Raw genomic sequence first — 14,597 nt, forward strand, 5'->3', positions numbered from 1 at the left:
TACTGTTGTTGTTATTGTTGTTTTATAATTGTTGTTTATAATTTGTATAATTAACCTCCCTGTGGTTCGACCCCGGTCTTGCCGGGTTATTTTTTACTTCGACACTCCTGCACTTGGGAGAAGACATCAATCTTTTAGTCGTGTCAATAAATATGAATAACTATACATGCTAAAATAGTAAAAAGTGCAAAAAAATAAAAAATAAAAATAAAACTTGATAAAGAAAACATAGTAACAATAAAGAAAATCATATGAAAAATATTTTTTAGCAATAAAAAGACAAATAACAAAGCTTAGTCTTAGGGTCCCCAGTGGAGTCTTCATTTTATGACACTTGGATATTGCTATGACCAATTAAAATTTAATCTCAATATGGAAAAAGAACAGATATCTAACATCTTGTTCTTCTAGGGGAAATGTCTTGTTTAAGGAGTTGACACCTAGTATTACGGTCATCAGGAACCCTAATTGGTCAATAGAGATTCTATAACACGTGACTGGTTACACAAAAAGGAATATGCTATCACCCCTTAAACATCTTAGCTAAAGCAAGCTGTAATGCTGATTTTGTCTAAAATTGTTAAGAATTTATTATCCTTTTTCCCTGTTTTATTCTTCCTTTCATGTTCCTAACTCTGGCATCAGTGAACAATTCCATGAATATTTTTAACTATGACGTTGGTAAATATCGCACAAATCCAAAAAATACAATACTTTTGACTTTGACGTTAGTAAATATTTTCGCTAAAAATAAATTTAAAGAAGAAATTTTCTATGTCATTTTTTTCTTATTTATCTTTTATTATTATTTTTTCTTTTTAGATGAAAGTAAAAAAAATATTGTACGATATATTTGCATTTAACAATAATAGTCCATAGATTGAGTACTTTTACAAAAAAAAATATAAACACAGAAAAAAATAAAACAAAGTGTGAGGGGCCCACAAATAAATAAATGAAGGCCCCCAAATATTTTTGGGATTTTTTGTTATCGAAAAGGAATTTATTTGGTCAAATATCAAATTAGAATAAAAATAAAAATTATGGTCAAGGTTTAAGGGTGTGTTTTGTCAAGCATACCCTTAATAAACATAATTTAGGCAGGTTAAGCCTAGAGCCCAAACCTGACCCATTTTTTTTTCTTCTTTTTAGGCTAGATCTAGCCCTGCATGGTCTAGCCAAACCGGGCTGGTTACTAGTTTAGACTAGTAACTCGACTAATATATTTTTCTTTGTAAGCGTGTGCGAGCTACTCGCACACCCTTGCTATAGGAAAAATGGTCATTAAAAGTAAAAAAGGAGGGGATGAAATGACTTACCTGTTGTTGGACTACCGTTGCAAACTTCGTGAGCGAAGATTGATGCAGACGATCATTGTTGGGAAAACTGATATTATTCCTTCCATATTTGTTTTCTTTCTCCTTTTTGTATATACTAAAGTCGATATTTATAGTGTCAAAATCCTTTCACATGTGAGGAATAAAGTTTCAATCAAACTCATTCTCTTTTTTGAAGTTTGAATTTGATTAAGAATCATATTTGAAAGTATATAACTATTATTATTATCTTGAAGACAAGGATTATCTTGAAGATAATGATAGAATGACAAAAATACATTGTACTTTCTAGTTTTCATGCAAGTTGACAAATAATACTTTTCATCAAAATATATTTATGATCTTTTAATTTTATATTTTAAACCCTGATACATTGTACTTTCTAGTTTTCATGCAAGTTGACAAATAATACTTTTCATCAAAATATATTTATGATCTTTTAATTTTATATTTTAAACCCTGTAAAATTAAATTAAAAAGTCAATGGGTCAAAATTGAGTTACAACATATTTGATCATCTTTTCATTATTTTTAGAATAAATATTTTTATTTTATTATTTTTATAAATTTTTAATATTTTCTAGATTTTGAAAATTTTCAAAAAAGTACATTGTCCAATCTAATAAAACAAGTATAATTTCTTATCCAATCATTAAATTAAATTGAAATTTTATTGCATTGTTCTAAAAACATAAATAGGATTGCTAGCCTATCAATTGTTTTGTTTTGTTTTTAAGCTCAAATAAGGTTATAAGCTTAGTGTTTGTAGTTTTTGAGGTTTTTTTTTTTCCATTTAGATTTAGGTTAGAACTTTTAATTTAATTATAATTTTTTTAATTATGATTTCACTTACAATATGAATACATAATAAATTTTGAAGCATGTTGCTGTTTCATAGTTTACGAGTTAACATCAGATATACATAATGATATGACAAAAAAATTGCAACATAACAATATTTGAATTTTGGAAAGTTCAAACTAGATCCAACCAAACTATTTTATTGATGAATTGGTTGCTCTACGGTTACAATCCCTAATCCTCCTCCTCCTTATTATTTTTATTATTATTATTAGGGTTAATTATAAATTAGTTCCTAATAAATAAATAAATAAATTCTTTTGATTTTATATTTTTATGTTTTAACTTTTTTACCTATTCTACATATTTTTTTTAGAAATAGTATAAAAGGGAAAAAACAGAGCAAGCGAGAAAGAAATTAAAAAATATTATTATTATCGCATTTTGTCTGCAAAGAATCCATCCATCCTAGCGGTGGGCGTGGAATTCCCACGTATCCAAAGTAAATGAGTTCCGACATCGTGGATAAATTTAATGTAGAAAAGCAGAGGGGGGAGGGGGACACAAACAAAAGTGACGATGTAACCAGTTACCGGTGGCGGAGGTCGTAAGTAGTAAAACACTCTATTTAAAGTCAGCTTTAATGGGGGCAACACACTTCATTCATTGCTTTTGTTTCGAGTGGAAAAGCATTACATAAAAAAAGCATTTTGCCCTCCCCTCTCCCTCTCCGTCTCCACCCAACACCATTATGGAATCCACCGAATTTGAACCTCTCTAACTCTTCTCTCTGATTCTCCAATTCTGTTTTCTTCTCCTCCCCTTATATATAAGCAAATATCTGGTAACTAATCAGTTGATCTTTCGTTGTTTTATTGTTTTTGGGTAGTGGATCTTGCTTCAGCCCTGCTTCAATTTTAGACAATTAGAAGAATCAGAGAGTGTTGCTTTCTTCCATTCCTTCAATTTTAGGCAATTAGAAGAATCAGAGAGTGTTGCTTTCGTTTGATTGCAGTAAATTTCATGGAATACTGGAACAGAAGAACTGTTGAAATCAAGCCCATCTCTTTATTTTGTGTTGTTTGAGCGCTGTGATTATAACAAATTGCGTAAGAAAGAGTTTGTAATTGGGAGCTAGGTAGGGAGAAAGGGGGTTAAGGTTTAATGTTAGAAATGAGATTTTTACTACTTAATTCGACAGGGCCACCAATAAAACGAAGAGCAGGTTTGAGGATAAAACAAGCCGGACGAGGGTCTTATCGGGGCAGTTAGTGAAGGGTTATAGGGATAGAAATAATTATTTGGCTAGAAATTTTTGTATGTAGTAAAGATTTGTGTTTTTGTCGAAAAGTCAACAGATGGGAACTACTGATCTGAGACAGCTGTTGGAGAGTCTTTGCAATAATTCAGACTGGAAATATGCTGTTCTTTGGAAGATGGGACATGGGAGCCCAATGTAAGTTCTTGTTGCCAAACCCATTTTCTTCATCAGATGTTTTATTTGACTATATGTTGTTTTAATTCTATGGCTGTTTTTTCTGTTCTAGAATTTATGGGTTGTAATTTGTTGTAAAACTGTAAGATAAATCTGTAGATATCTTCTTGTTTCTCTTTTAATATATTGGAAACAGTTAACATTAATTTGATGTTTTGATGGATTTCAATTATGTGACTGGTTGGAAGGACTTTGTTGACATATGCAGAATGAAATGTCTGAACTAGAATGAATTACCATTGAGTATTTTCTAATAGCTCTGCAGTTGGTTAGTGGATTCATATATGGCTACGATGTTTTAATTCATGCCTGCTAATCAGAACATTTCTGAGAGCTGTCCCATCATATTTGGGTTGATCTTTTGGAAGGTTTTCTTTTGGTTTCCACAGTCAGGATATCTTCGGGCCAACTTTGGTTCAAGGAGACTAAGTCCCTCCTTAGTCAGGTTTTAGGCAGGCCTTCTACATGGTGTATTCATGAGAAATTTCTTAAGGAAACGTGATTCCGCTGTAAAATCCCTGGTTATTAATTGCTCCACAATCTTGCCATAATAAATTTTACTGGAATAGACACGCATTTTGATTCTATGTCTGCCTATGTATATAGTCTAGTATCATTTCAAACATAACAACTGATTACTTGAAGTTAATTATCTTCATTTCTGTGTCAGGATTTTGACTTGGGAAGAGGGGTATTTTGATTGCCCAAAACCACGAGAACCTTTGCAAACTATATCCTCAGATGTTTACTGCAATGGTGGGAATGATCTAGTTTCTTCCCTCCGCGATGCGAGTGCGTCTAATGCTAACTTTGGGGGACATCAACTCGAACTTGTCGTGGCTGATATGTTGCATCTTCAGTATCCCTTAGGAGAGGGGTATAATCCCATGCTTGACTCATATAATTCAATATAACATGCTTCCCTCTCTGTTTTTCTAAACTCGTTCGAGTGCTTCTGTTTTTTTTCCCTCTCTGTTTTTCTAAACTCGTTCGATAAGATCCTTTGCAATTATGTACTTCACGAATCTAAAATTAGAGGGCTGTATAATTTGTCTGTTGTTTACTTCTTCCAATCTCATATATTTACTTAAAAGATAATTTGCGACTTAAAAAACGAGGATTTATCTAATGCATGTCATTGAAAAGTCTGAAAGGGCATAATTGATTTTGGATCCCAAAATTTTTCAGGGTCGTTGGTGAAGTGGCATATACAGGGGACCATTTCTGGCTTTCGTTCAACAGTATTTTTTCTAGTGAAATGAGCAAGAATTTAGTTCCTGAGGTGAGATAGATAATCAAAATAACCAAATTGGTTTATATTCAGAAAATAACAGAACCTAAAAAATGGAATTCTTTCCACTGGCAGTTTCCAGAAGAATGGCTGCTTCAGTTTGCATCCGGTATCAAGGTAATTTAATTCTAAATTCTATTAACAATAGATCATCATCTTCAGTTTGTTGATTCCTCCATATTCATGTGTGCGCGTGTTAGAGAGAGAGAGAGAGAGAGATTTTGGCACTGCTTATGCATGCTGGAAGGTGGTTGTGAACATTTAAATTTATCATAGTCCTCCTACAAATGGATAATGTCAGTAGTGAATATGTGATTCATGTGCAGACTATCTTGCTGGTGCCTGTACTTCCACATGGAGTTGTGCAGCTTGGATCATTTGACGAGGTATGTGTTTTTTTTTTCTTTATTGCACTCATATTCTGTTGAGGCAGTTTACTATTTGAATTTGGTTGCTATAAAGGTGTGAAAAGTTATTTTTACCTGTCATCATTATGCACTAGAAATGGACATGGTAATTATTGTTAGGCAGTTTCTACAGTTGTGGATAACTTGTCAAGTTATTCAAAGGGATTTAATTGTGTAATTTATTAATATGCTTATGATATCATTTTTCTCCCCATAAAAAATAATGGATGCCGGATCCTGGATGTCAGAATGAGGTCATCAGTGTCCCATGTGCATGTATACATGTATGCATGCATGATAGTGGGTATCTGCGAGCTTGTGTGTGTTCAAAGCATGCCTCTGCCTTGCTTTGTTTCATCTCCTGTGAGGATTTATTTTCCTCTCCTGTTATCAGGTTGCTGAAGATATTCAAATAGTTGCCTATATTAAAGGTAGATTCAATGATCTTCACAGTACTAGAGAACATGCAGTTCCTCTCACTTTAAAGAGGGAGTTTAAAGCTCAGTCTACACTAATCTCTTGTCCTGTTGAGCAATTAAATGCAACTTCAGCTATTTCCATTAGCCAAGTGAAAAGTGAAGATTCAAATTATTCAATACCTGTCAATAGTGTCAAGCTACATAAAGATGAGCAACCAGAAGATTTCAAATGTGAAAGCAAAAATAATACTCCATCACCTATCTTTGCTGATGTGTCCCCTCCAAGTGAATATCTAAGCGCCAGCCAACCAGGGATGGTTGAGAGTAAGATATTTGAACTCTCTTATCTGATGGATGAATTGCAAGCATATTCTGACTGTAATGAGTACAATGTGGGATGGTTTGGAGAACCCTTGGATGGGATGATGAATACTTATCCTGCTGCAGATATGGTAGAGCAGTCATCTGGAGGCATGGATGCTAATGAGGTGTATCATATAAATAGACAGAGTTTTCTTAGCTTTCCCAAAGGCAGTGAGTTGCATAAAGTACTTGGACCACCTTTTTTGAGCCAGACCAACGAAAAAACATGGGAACCATCTTTATTGGTGGAGGACAGTTGCAAGAGCTCAAATTTCATCTTCAGCGAAGATCGCAGTGCAAGAATTGAGCCTTCTTTGTTTGCTACAGAAGGTGAGGTCGAGTTTCTGCTGGAACCAGTGGCTGGCAATTCATATAGCAGTTCAGATAATGCGTCTTCTAACAGATCCCATAGTTTGAAGTCATCTGAAAGGTTGTCAGGACACCTTCTTGCTACTTCTCAAAACCAATTTCAAACAAGAACGTTGGTGGGGGATGATTTGGCACCATGGAGCCATCTAGCATCTGTTTGTATTTCTGGAAGTGGAAAAACTGATATTACAGTTGCTTTAGATAGCATGATGAGTACAATTTTTGACCAGGAACAACAGGGAAAGGATCAAAGTTACAAGCACCCTTGGAAAGGCCAGAAGATGTCAAACGTAGCCAGAAGAAGGGCCAGACCTGGTGAAAACCAAAAGCCAAGGCCAAGGGATAGGCAGCTGATCCAGGACCGGGTAAAGGAGCTGAGGGAGCTTGTCCCAAATGGTTCGAAGGTGAGGTTTCTTGGGTTTCTGTGTACTTCAGAGTTATCTCCCATGTTTTTCATATTCTGTATATAAGTTTGCTTGGTGGTGTGTGGTAAATGCAGTGTAGCATTGATGGCCTCTTGGATCAAACCATAAAGCACATGCAGTATTTAAGAAGTGTGACTGACCAGGCTGAGAAATTGAGGCAGTGGGTGCATCAAGAGGTATGTGAAGTCACTTCAGGTCTCATAGATGCTTCATGTCGATCAGTCTCTTGGCGATGCATTGATTTTGCCAGTTAAATTACTTGCATCAATTAGTACCATTAAATGTGCTATTGTGTCTCTTTTTTTTTTTATTGTGTGGAGAAAACCATTAGATGTGTTATTAAGCTGTAATCAACTTGAGAATAATTGGTGGTCAAGGAGTTTTGTTCCATCCTTTGACTTTCTGATTTCAATTCTTGGAGCTAGCATTTGAGGAATTTATTCACCTAGAAGCACCAGATAGACGTGGGAAGTGTTTAAAATTACCTAGGAAGATGATTTAGTATTGGTTGATATGCAAGCTGGCTTAAGGATACCCTTGGCAGTCAAACTAAAAGAAAAGAAAAAACTTGGTACATTCATAAGATAGCATCCTACTGCTGCAAGCTTAGTTGGTCGACATTGTAATGAGAATGATTTAAATTTTCTTATCCAAGAAAATAGGGAAAAGGAAAATCGCAGAGCAATAGATCTTACACTTCATCCAAATTGGTCTAGTCATAGTCAGTGTAGATGAAATATTATTAATGGTGTTCTTTTATTTTATGGACAGCATTGGCTACATACTCAAAACTACTTGAGAAAAGTTGTTCAGAGACCAGGAGAGAGATTTCCTGGATGTGGAAAAATTGATACTGATCTAGGGCATGGTCGTTCAAATTTGGTAGAAGTTTGAAGTTCAAATGAACAAATGGCTCTGATTAGAGGTGGAGAAAGCCTCAAACACCCATTTATGCACCTAACAGCTGTGTATTATAATCGAGTCAGGTCACGAGCAGGCAATGAACAATTTCTTTTTAGGTATTCAATAGATAAAACTAAATTAACCCATTCCTAGAATGTCAGCTACGAGCATCCATTGAAATCTATTGACAATATGATGCATCCCAGGGACCTGATCCTTGTTTGACTAGGTCAGGTCTTGTTGGACCAGGATGAGTATTTCACTATAGTTTGTGCAAAATAATAAAGGCCAGTGAAGTCTGATGATAGTGCATGATGAGGAAGCAGTTAGTTTGGGTCCAAACTCGGTTGGAAAAAAAATAAAAATGAAAATTAATATCAAACGCAACAGATTATGCTAACAGGGCAAAACAGCTATTAATAAAAAAGAGAACTCACTCCAGTGATTAGGTTAACTCTGTATTGTGTAACTGAAATTCACTATGATTCAACTGGCATGCGTACAGGTTGCTGATCGCAAGAACTGCAGATCGTCTGAAACCAATGTGAATATCCAAAGTGGGAAAAGCTGGGCCTTTGAATTTGGAAATGATCTACAGATATGTCCTATTGTTGTGGAAGACCTTGCATACCCAGGACACCTCCTCATAGAGGTAGGTCCTGCAATTTTAAATTTTCTTAACAACGGAACTTTTGTATGCTTTACAAGGATTTGCTAACTATCATCTGCTGCAGATGCTTTGCAATGATCGTGGCGTTTTCTTGGAGATAGCCCAGGTGATCCGCAGTCTAGATTTGACCATCCTGAAGGGCGTGATGGAAAGTCGATTAAGTAACACATGGGCACATTTCATTGTTGAGGTAATTGGATTCTAATAGAATCATTCCTGACATCATGTGCATTTGTAACAATTGCCAACATTATTTAAACATCTGCAAATGTACTCAGGCTTGCAAAGGTTTCCATAGACTGGACATATTCTGGCCGCTGATGCAGCTTTTGCAGAGGAAAAGGAGTTCTATATCTGGCAAGATTTGATGCATCCTCGGCCCGTTAGATGAGATTTTATTAGAAAACCTGGATATGAGGGACTGTTGTGTTTCTCATCAAACTAAATGTCCTTCGTATTTTAAAATACGTAATTCGAACTGCTGTTGTATTATTACAAGGAGTGATGGTTTGTGTACAAATGAAGAGAGCTTGTTCTTGCAAATGTAATGCTTCGTTAGATCTGAATTAATTCTGAGAAAGGGGAACGTGGAAGCATGCTCGCATGTTATGTAAATTGTACATGAAACGTAAAATGTCACATGTATTCCAAGCAAACTTGCTTAGAAAAGGAAAGTTACAATAAAGGGAAAATCCAGGCAAAGGAACCTAGCAAAAACTGCCAACTTTTCCCTTGTTTCGACAAACCTAGGATTTCAGGGGTGTTTCAGCTAGCAATAATGTGAGCCACCAGCCAAATGCAACACTTTTTGGTCGACAACCTCCGATGGGAACTTGAGAAGGAATGCTACGACCATTGAATCGTCCACGCCAAGCTGTATGCAACCAATATAACAAATTTCTACGATGCTAGCTAAAGGTATGCATATAGCACCACAATTTCTATCACGAAACACAGAACAGTAGTACCTGGCCATACTTGTTCCATCCCAAGGAAAATACTAGGCCATCCACTTCGAAAATCACCGAGATCGAGAGAGAGAGAGAGAGAGAGAGAGGGGAGAGAGTCAGCACGTGCTTCAGAGCGTAAAAACAAGTGGCCCCTGCCCGCCCTGTTTTTTATTTGTTTATTTTTTTTTAATTTTGTTCTTTAATGTTTTATTTCAACATTTTATTTCAGTTATTTTTTTTATCTAATTTTGATTTTCATTTTTTTAATTGCTATTCTTTTTATCATTTTTCTAATTTTTTTTCTATTTTACAAGGATAAAAATTGATATTGGTCAAAAAATAGCATTTTTCCATGTTTACTATCACAAGGCATATAAATATACAGTTTAGTCCTTCAGTTTTAATTTTTTAAGTTTAGTCCCTTATGTTTTAAAATGTTCATTTGGGTCTCAAATTCATTTCTTTTGCATTTCAATTTTTGAAACTTAAAAGGGAAAGAGAAAGTTATTAAAAAAAAAAAAAAGAAGAGAGAAAGCTTTAAATGATTGAATTTTAACTACAAATAACTTTGATTTTGGTATTTGAAAATTCATACTTGACAGTGGAATTAATGGAGATGATATTTACCTTTAATGATACTAAAAATAAATAAATTAAAAATTAATTTTATTTTATTTAATTTGATTTTATATTTTTAAAGCGATTAAAATATGTTTTATTGTTAGAAATGGAGTTATTGTGGTTCATGTAATTCTATTTTCATGTTTTTTGGGGTTAATAAATCACTAAATTCTAGGTTTTTAGAGTCTAAGAACATAGAACATGATTTTTCCAGTCACTGTAACCTCCTCTAATACTTATCAAAGAAAAATACCGACAAATTATGCATCACTTACCCGGGTGGGCAACAAATCATTTGTCAAGTTTGAAAAAAAACAACAAACAAACAATTGGGTCCATCCTTTAAGAAAAAAATAAGCAACTAGACGTGGGAGTTTGGATTTCGGTTAAATAATTATTGAATTATGTCACTATTTTTAAATAGTATTAATGTCTTTTATGGTAATATTAACAATTAATTTCTTAATATGTATATATCGAGCTAATATGTATACTTTTTAAAATGCCTAAGAGATACCTACTTTTAGAATTTTTATTGTAATTTTTTAATATTAATTTTTTATATCCTTTTAATATGTTCACATCAAAATTATCAATTCATCATTTATTATTTTGTTTTATTAAAACTTGTTATCAATATCATGATAATTTTTTTTAAATAGAACTTCTGATTAAAAGATATTTTATAAAAAACCCCATCAATAAGAAAATCAAGATTTGATTAAAGAATATCATCATATGTATCTATATTTCAAATATAGAATTTGATTAAAGAAAAAAAGATTTGATTAAATTATTTCAAATAATTCTTTTTGGAATTATTTCAAATAATTAGATTTTTTTATATTGATTTTCATTACTTATAAAATAAAAATTCAAAGAGCACCCCCACATCACAATATCAAATATCATCATATGTATCTATATTTTAATTTTTCACTTTAGTCTTTATTTAATATTAACAACTCTTTTATAGTTTATTAGTTCCTTCAATTTTCATTATATTTCATTAAACATATTTATTAATTTTTCAATTCTCAATTAAATTTATTTATGATAAAAGAAATACATTCACAATACCAACATATTCTTCTCTTACACTGAAAAATAATTTGAAATCCAGCACCCAGCTTAGTGCGAGTCATTGGCTAGTTCTTGTATTAAACAAGTTATTGAACAACATAAAACAGTATTTTTTTTTTAAGAACAACACCTCCAAGACCAACAACATAAAACAGTTTTTTTTCACAAAAACAACACCAACAACGTAAAAGACTGTCCTCTGTTATCCAGAAGATGGTCAAAAACCATTAGCAGTATATCCACCATTGGCAGTATATCCACCGTCAACAGAAATAATCTGCCCTGTGATATACGAGGCAGTAGGGAGGCACAGAAATGCCACTAGAGATGATATCTCGGTAGGCTCCCCTAAGCGGTTGATGGGAGTTTGAGAGACAATCCGACTCATACCAGCTCGCTGCCATAGGAAACACAAAAAAAAAAAAAAAAAAAAAAAAAAAAAAAAAAAAAAGAAAAAAAGAAAAAAGAAAACTGATGTTATGGGATCACATAACAGTACTTGAATTTGAAAGACTAATAAATGGATCCAAGCTTTTTTGAATTTCAAGTGTTTGAGAATTGGTTCTTCAATTAAAAAGTTGAAATTGTCTTCGTGTGATTTTGGTCCATTTAAAATTAGATTTTTCTATTAGATTTTATAGGGTTATGTCCATTAAATAATGGATTTTTGTCCGTGGAACTCACGAGTTGATCTTTTGACTTTTTTTAACCTTTAAACGAATTTGAAATTTGGGCATAAAATAAATTGAAAGTGTATGTATAAAAAGTGATAGAAAAATATCCATGAAAAATAAAAATAACAAGATTTTTTCCATAAAAATTGAAAAAAATTAATTTAAAAAGTGACACAAAATATCCATGTAAAAAAGAAAATCCCATAAAAACTTAAAAAGAGATTGGGTCCTTATGTTATAATTGTTCCTTAAAAATAAAATATTCATTAATTGTTTTTTGGAGTTTTACAGTTTTTATGAAAAAAAAGCTTAGTTATAATTTTTCATGAATAATTCTTAGTGCTTTTAAATATTTTTCTGTTCAAAAATCAAAAAAGCTTAGTTATTATTTTTCATGAATAATTCTTAGTGATTTTAAATATTTTTCTGTTCAAAAATCAAATTCATGAATTTGACCTGCGAAAATCCGTTAATAAATGGATGGAATCCTCCAAAATCTAATAGAAGAATACAGTTTCAAATGGATCAAAGTTACAGGAGGTCAATTCCCAACTCTTCTAGTTGGGAACATATTCTCAAATAACTTAAATGGATAAAAAATTTCGATCAGTTTATACAAATTCAAATAATTTTATATGCAGACAGGAAATTTTCATTAAGAAAATTGTGCAGCCAAAAGCATAAATTGTACAAGTTTGAGTAAAAATCCAAGCATGTTGAGAGGTTTAATTCTTGAACTAAATTTGCAGTACAAGCAACACAAAAAATTCTATGCAGAACACAAACTAATTACCTGTTCACTTGCACTTTTAGCAAGACTAGCATCCAAAAGAGGAGTTTTGATGATCCATGGTGACACCGCATTAGCTCGGATTTTGTCTTGTGCCCACTCACACGCTAAGCTCTTGGTCAACTGATTAAGTGCTCCTGGAATTAAACTACAACCTTCTGAGGAAAAAAAAAAAAATTGTCATGAGAACTGCAGCAGATACATAGAGATCCTCACCTTTAGACGCTCCATAGAAGGAAAGTGTAGGTAAGGCTACAACAGCGGCAACAGAGGAAATAAACACAATGCTTCCATTTCCTGATGCTTTTAAAAGAGGGTGTGCAAGCTGACAAAGGTGATAAGAAGCCTCAACATTTGTACCCAAAGTATTTGCCATATCCTCTGCAGTGACTTTTGTGCTATTCTTGCTTACAACTGCTGCAGCGTTGTTCACCTAAGCAATATTTATGAAGATTTGTTAATTTTAAATATCAAAATCAAATTAGAGCAGCCTCAAATTGGTGGGGAGAAGAACATACAAGGATATTAAGTTTTCCTTGAAAGGTAGATGAGACTTTCTCTATTAGTTTCTCTCTTTGGGTTCGGCATGAGACATCACATACTGATCCAGTCACCCTGAAACCTTTGCTTTCCCATTCTCTTATGCATTCATCAAGCTTTGTCTCGTTACGAGAACAAGTGTGGACTGCAGCTCCAAACCCTGCTAGTTCTTCTACTATTGCAAACCTGTACAACTCACGGACAACAGAAGAAGAAGAACATTCAAGTCTCTGTTTAGTAAAGCGTTGGTGTACGCGCGTGGTAAGAAGAAAATTTGAAGAAAAGTAAGGAAAAAGAAAAAGCTAGCATCATCAACCCTATGCCTCGTGTTCCGCCAGTGACAAGAGCAGTCATTCCTTTGAGAGACCATCTGCTTTCTCTGCTGCTGACCTCTGCTTCTGCCATGCTTATTTTCGCAATTTCCTGAAACTAGTAGGATGAATATCGTTTTTATAAGCCAATGAAGCTGCTTTGTCAGCTGCCAAGCTTACTTGTAATTTAATTTGTTGAGGAAAAAAAAATGCTTTCTTGTATTTGAAGCTATCCTAGTCAAGAACTTCAGAATTTACACGACATAAATTATTGGTGAATGCCAATCGATTACGCACGCCACGCCATCTTTATCAGTATCAATTGCATGCATGATAGAGCAACCAAGATTTCTTTACAGCAATTTTATTAGTCCTCCTGTGTATGGTGGTTGGGCCGTCTTTAACTATCAGTCTTTTACAGCATTAATCTTGGAAGACATTTCTTCGTGCACAGCATGGTTCGAATTTTTTAATTCAATTTTAAAGTCTTTGGCAGTAGAAGTCTTCTTTTGCAGTGAAGATACACAAGCAAGAATAATGCCTTCTTATTTTAATGGCGTTATTTCGGACTACTAGGACGTAAAAGTCAAGTCCTCCAATTTGTGTTTTGTCTCTCCCTGCAGATAGTTTAATGGAATACGACATCACGGACCAACTTGTGAAACCCAATTCAAGCCCTCTACTCTTTTTTTTTATTGTGCTTAAGATAGACATTTTGTGAAATCATGGATTCATTGGGGGTTTTAGTTTTCCTCTCGTAAATCTAGTAAGGGAGAAGAACAAATTATATTATATTTTTGTTAAGTAACTTATATACAATTTCTGTATTTTAATAAAAACAATTTACTATAGTTCCAATTGGATTTGTTTCCTTATGTTTTATCAACATGAATTTGTATCCTTAAGTTTTATTAACATTAAGAAAAAATGAGATTAAGAGAGAAGAGGGAGGGAAAGGATGAAGAAGGGAGAGAGAGGGAAAAGAAATTAATATCTCCTATGTGTATTTGTTCTTGTGCTATATTATTTATAAGGATATACTTTTTTTTTAATCTTATTTAGATTTTGAATTGATGAAAGATGCAAACTATAATTCTATTTCATAATATTGAATTTTAATTTAATGTTTGAATATTCTATGATACATC

General features: G+C 33.4%; 3 protein-coding genes and 1 long non-coding RNA gene across 5 annotated transcripts; 2 read left to right on the plus strand and 2 right to left on the minus strand.

Moving 5' to 3' along the window:
- The first annotated feature begins 2,683 nt into the window (after positions 1–2,683).
- LOC105112389 (uncharacterized) lies at positions 2,684–3,427 on the plus strand. Its single transcript, XM_011008085.1, has 2 exons — positions 2,684–2,982; positions 3,111–3,427. The coding sequence occupies exon 2, from the start codon at positions 3,303–3,305 to the stop codon at positions 3,408–3,410; it is 108 nt and encodes a 35-aa protein (XP_011006387.1). The 5' UTR covers positions 2,684–2,982; positions 3,111–3,302; the 3' UTR covers positions 3,411–3,427.
- Positions 3,017–3,317, minus strand: LOC105112388 (uncharacterized). Its single transcript, XR_839751.1, has 2 exons — positions 3,087–3,317; positions 3,017–3,047 (listed from the first exon to the last, which is right to left on the minus strand). It is a non-coding gene; the product is annotated as an uncharacterized LOC105112388 (long non-coding RNA).
- A 48-nt stretch (positions 3,428–3,475) lies between the features above and the next one.
- Positions 3,476–9,069, plus strand: LOC105112387 (transcription factor EMB1444-like). 2 transcript variants are annotated; one of them, XM_011008083.1, is made up of 11 exons: positions 3,476–3,594; positions 4,304–4,510; positions 4,822–4,915; positions 5,000–5,041; positions 5,251–5,310; positions 5,726–6,074; positions 6,198–6,886; positions 6,982–7,083; positions 8,316–8,462; positions 8,545–8,670; positions 8,759–9,069. In XM_011008083.1, the coding sequence occupies exons 1-11, from the start codon at positions 3,497–3,499 to the stop codon at positions 8,846–8,848; spliced, it is 2,004 nt and encodes a 667-aa protein (XP_011006385.1). In that variant the 5' UTR covers positions 3,476–3,496; the 3' UTR covers positions 8,849–9,069. The 2 variants fall into 2 exon arrangements, with proteins under 2 accessions (XP_011006385.1, XP_011006384.1); XM_011008082.1 differs by having other exon boundaries at positions 5,726–6,886.
- Positions 9,070–11,119: 2,050 nt separating this feature from the next.
- LOC105112390 (tropinone reductase homolog) lies at positions 11,120–13,586 on the minus strand. The gene is made up of 5 exons (XM_011008086.1): positions 13,455–13,586; positions 13,117–13,324; positions 12,815–13,031; positions 12,602–12,735; positions 11,120–11,531 (listed from the first exon to the last, which is right to left on the minus strand). Exons 1-5 carry the CDS (start codon positions 13,541–13,543, stop codon positions 11,352–11,354), a joined length of 828 nt encoding a protein of 275 aa, XP_011006388.1. The 5' UTR covers positions 13,544–13,586; the 3' UTR covers positions 11,120–11,351.
- Between the last annotated feature and the right edge of the window lie 1,011 nt (positions 13,587–14,597).

Source organism: Populus euphratica, unplaced genomic scaffold (assembly GCF_000495115.2).
Source record: "Populus euphratica unplaced genomic scaffold, PopEup_1.0 scaffold510.1, whole genome shotgun sequence".
Lineage (NCBI taxonomy): Eukaryota > Viridiplantae > Streptophyta > Magnoliopsida > Malpighiales > Salicaceae > Populus > Populus euphratica.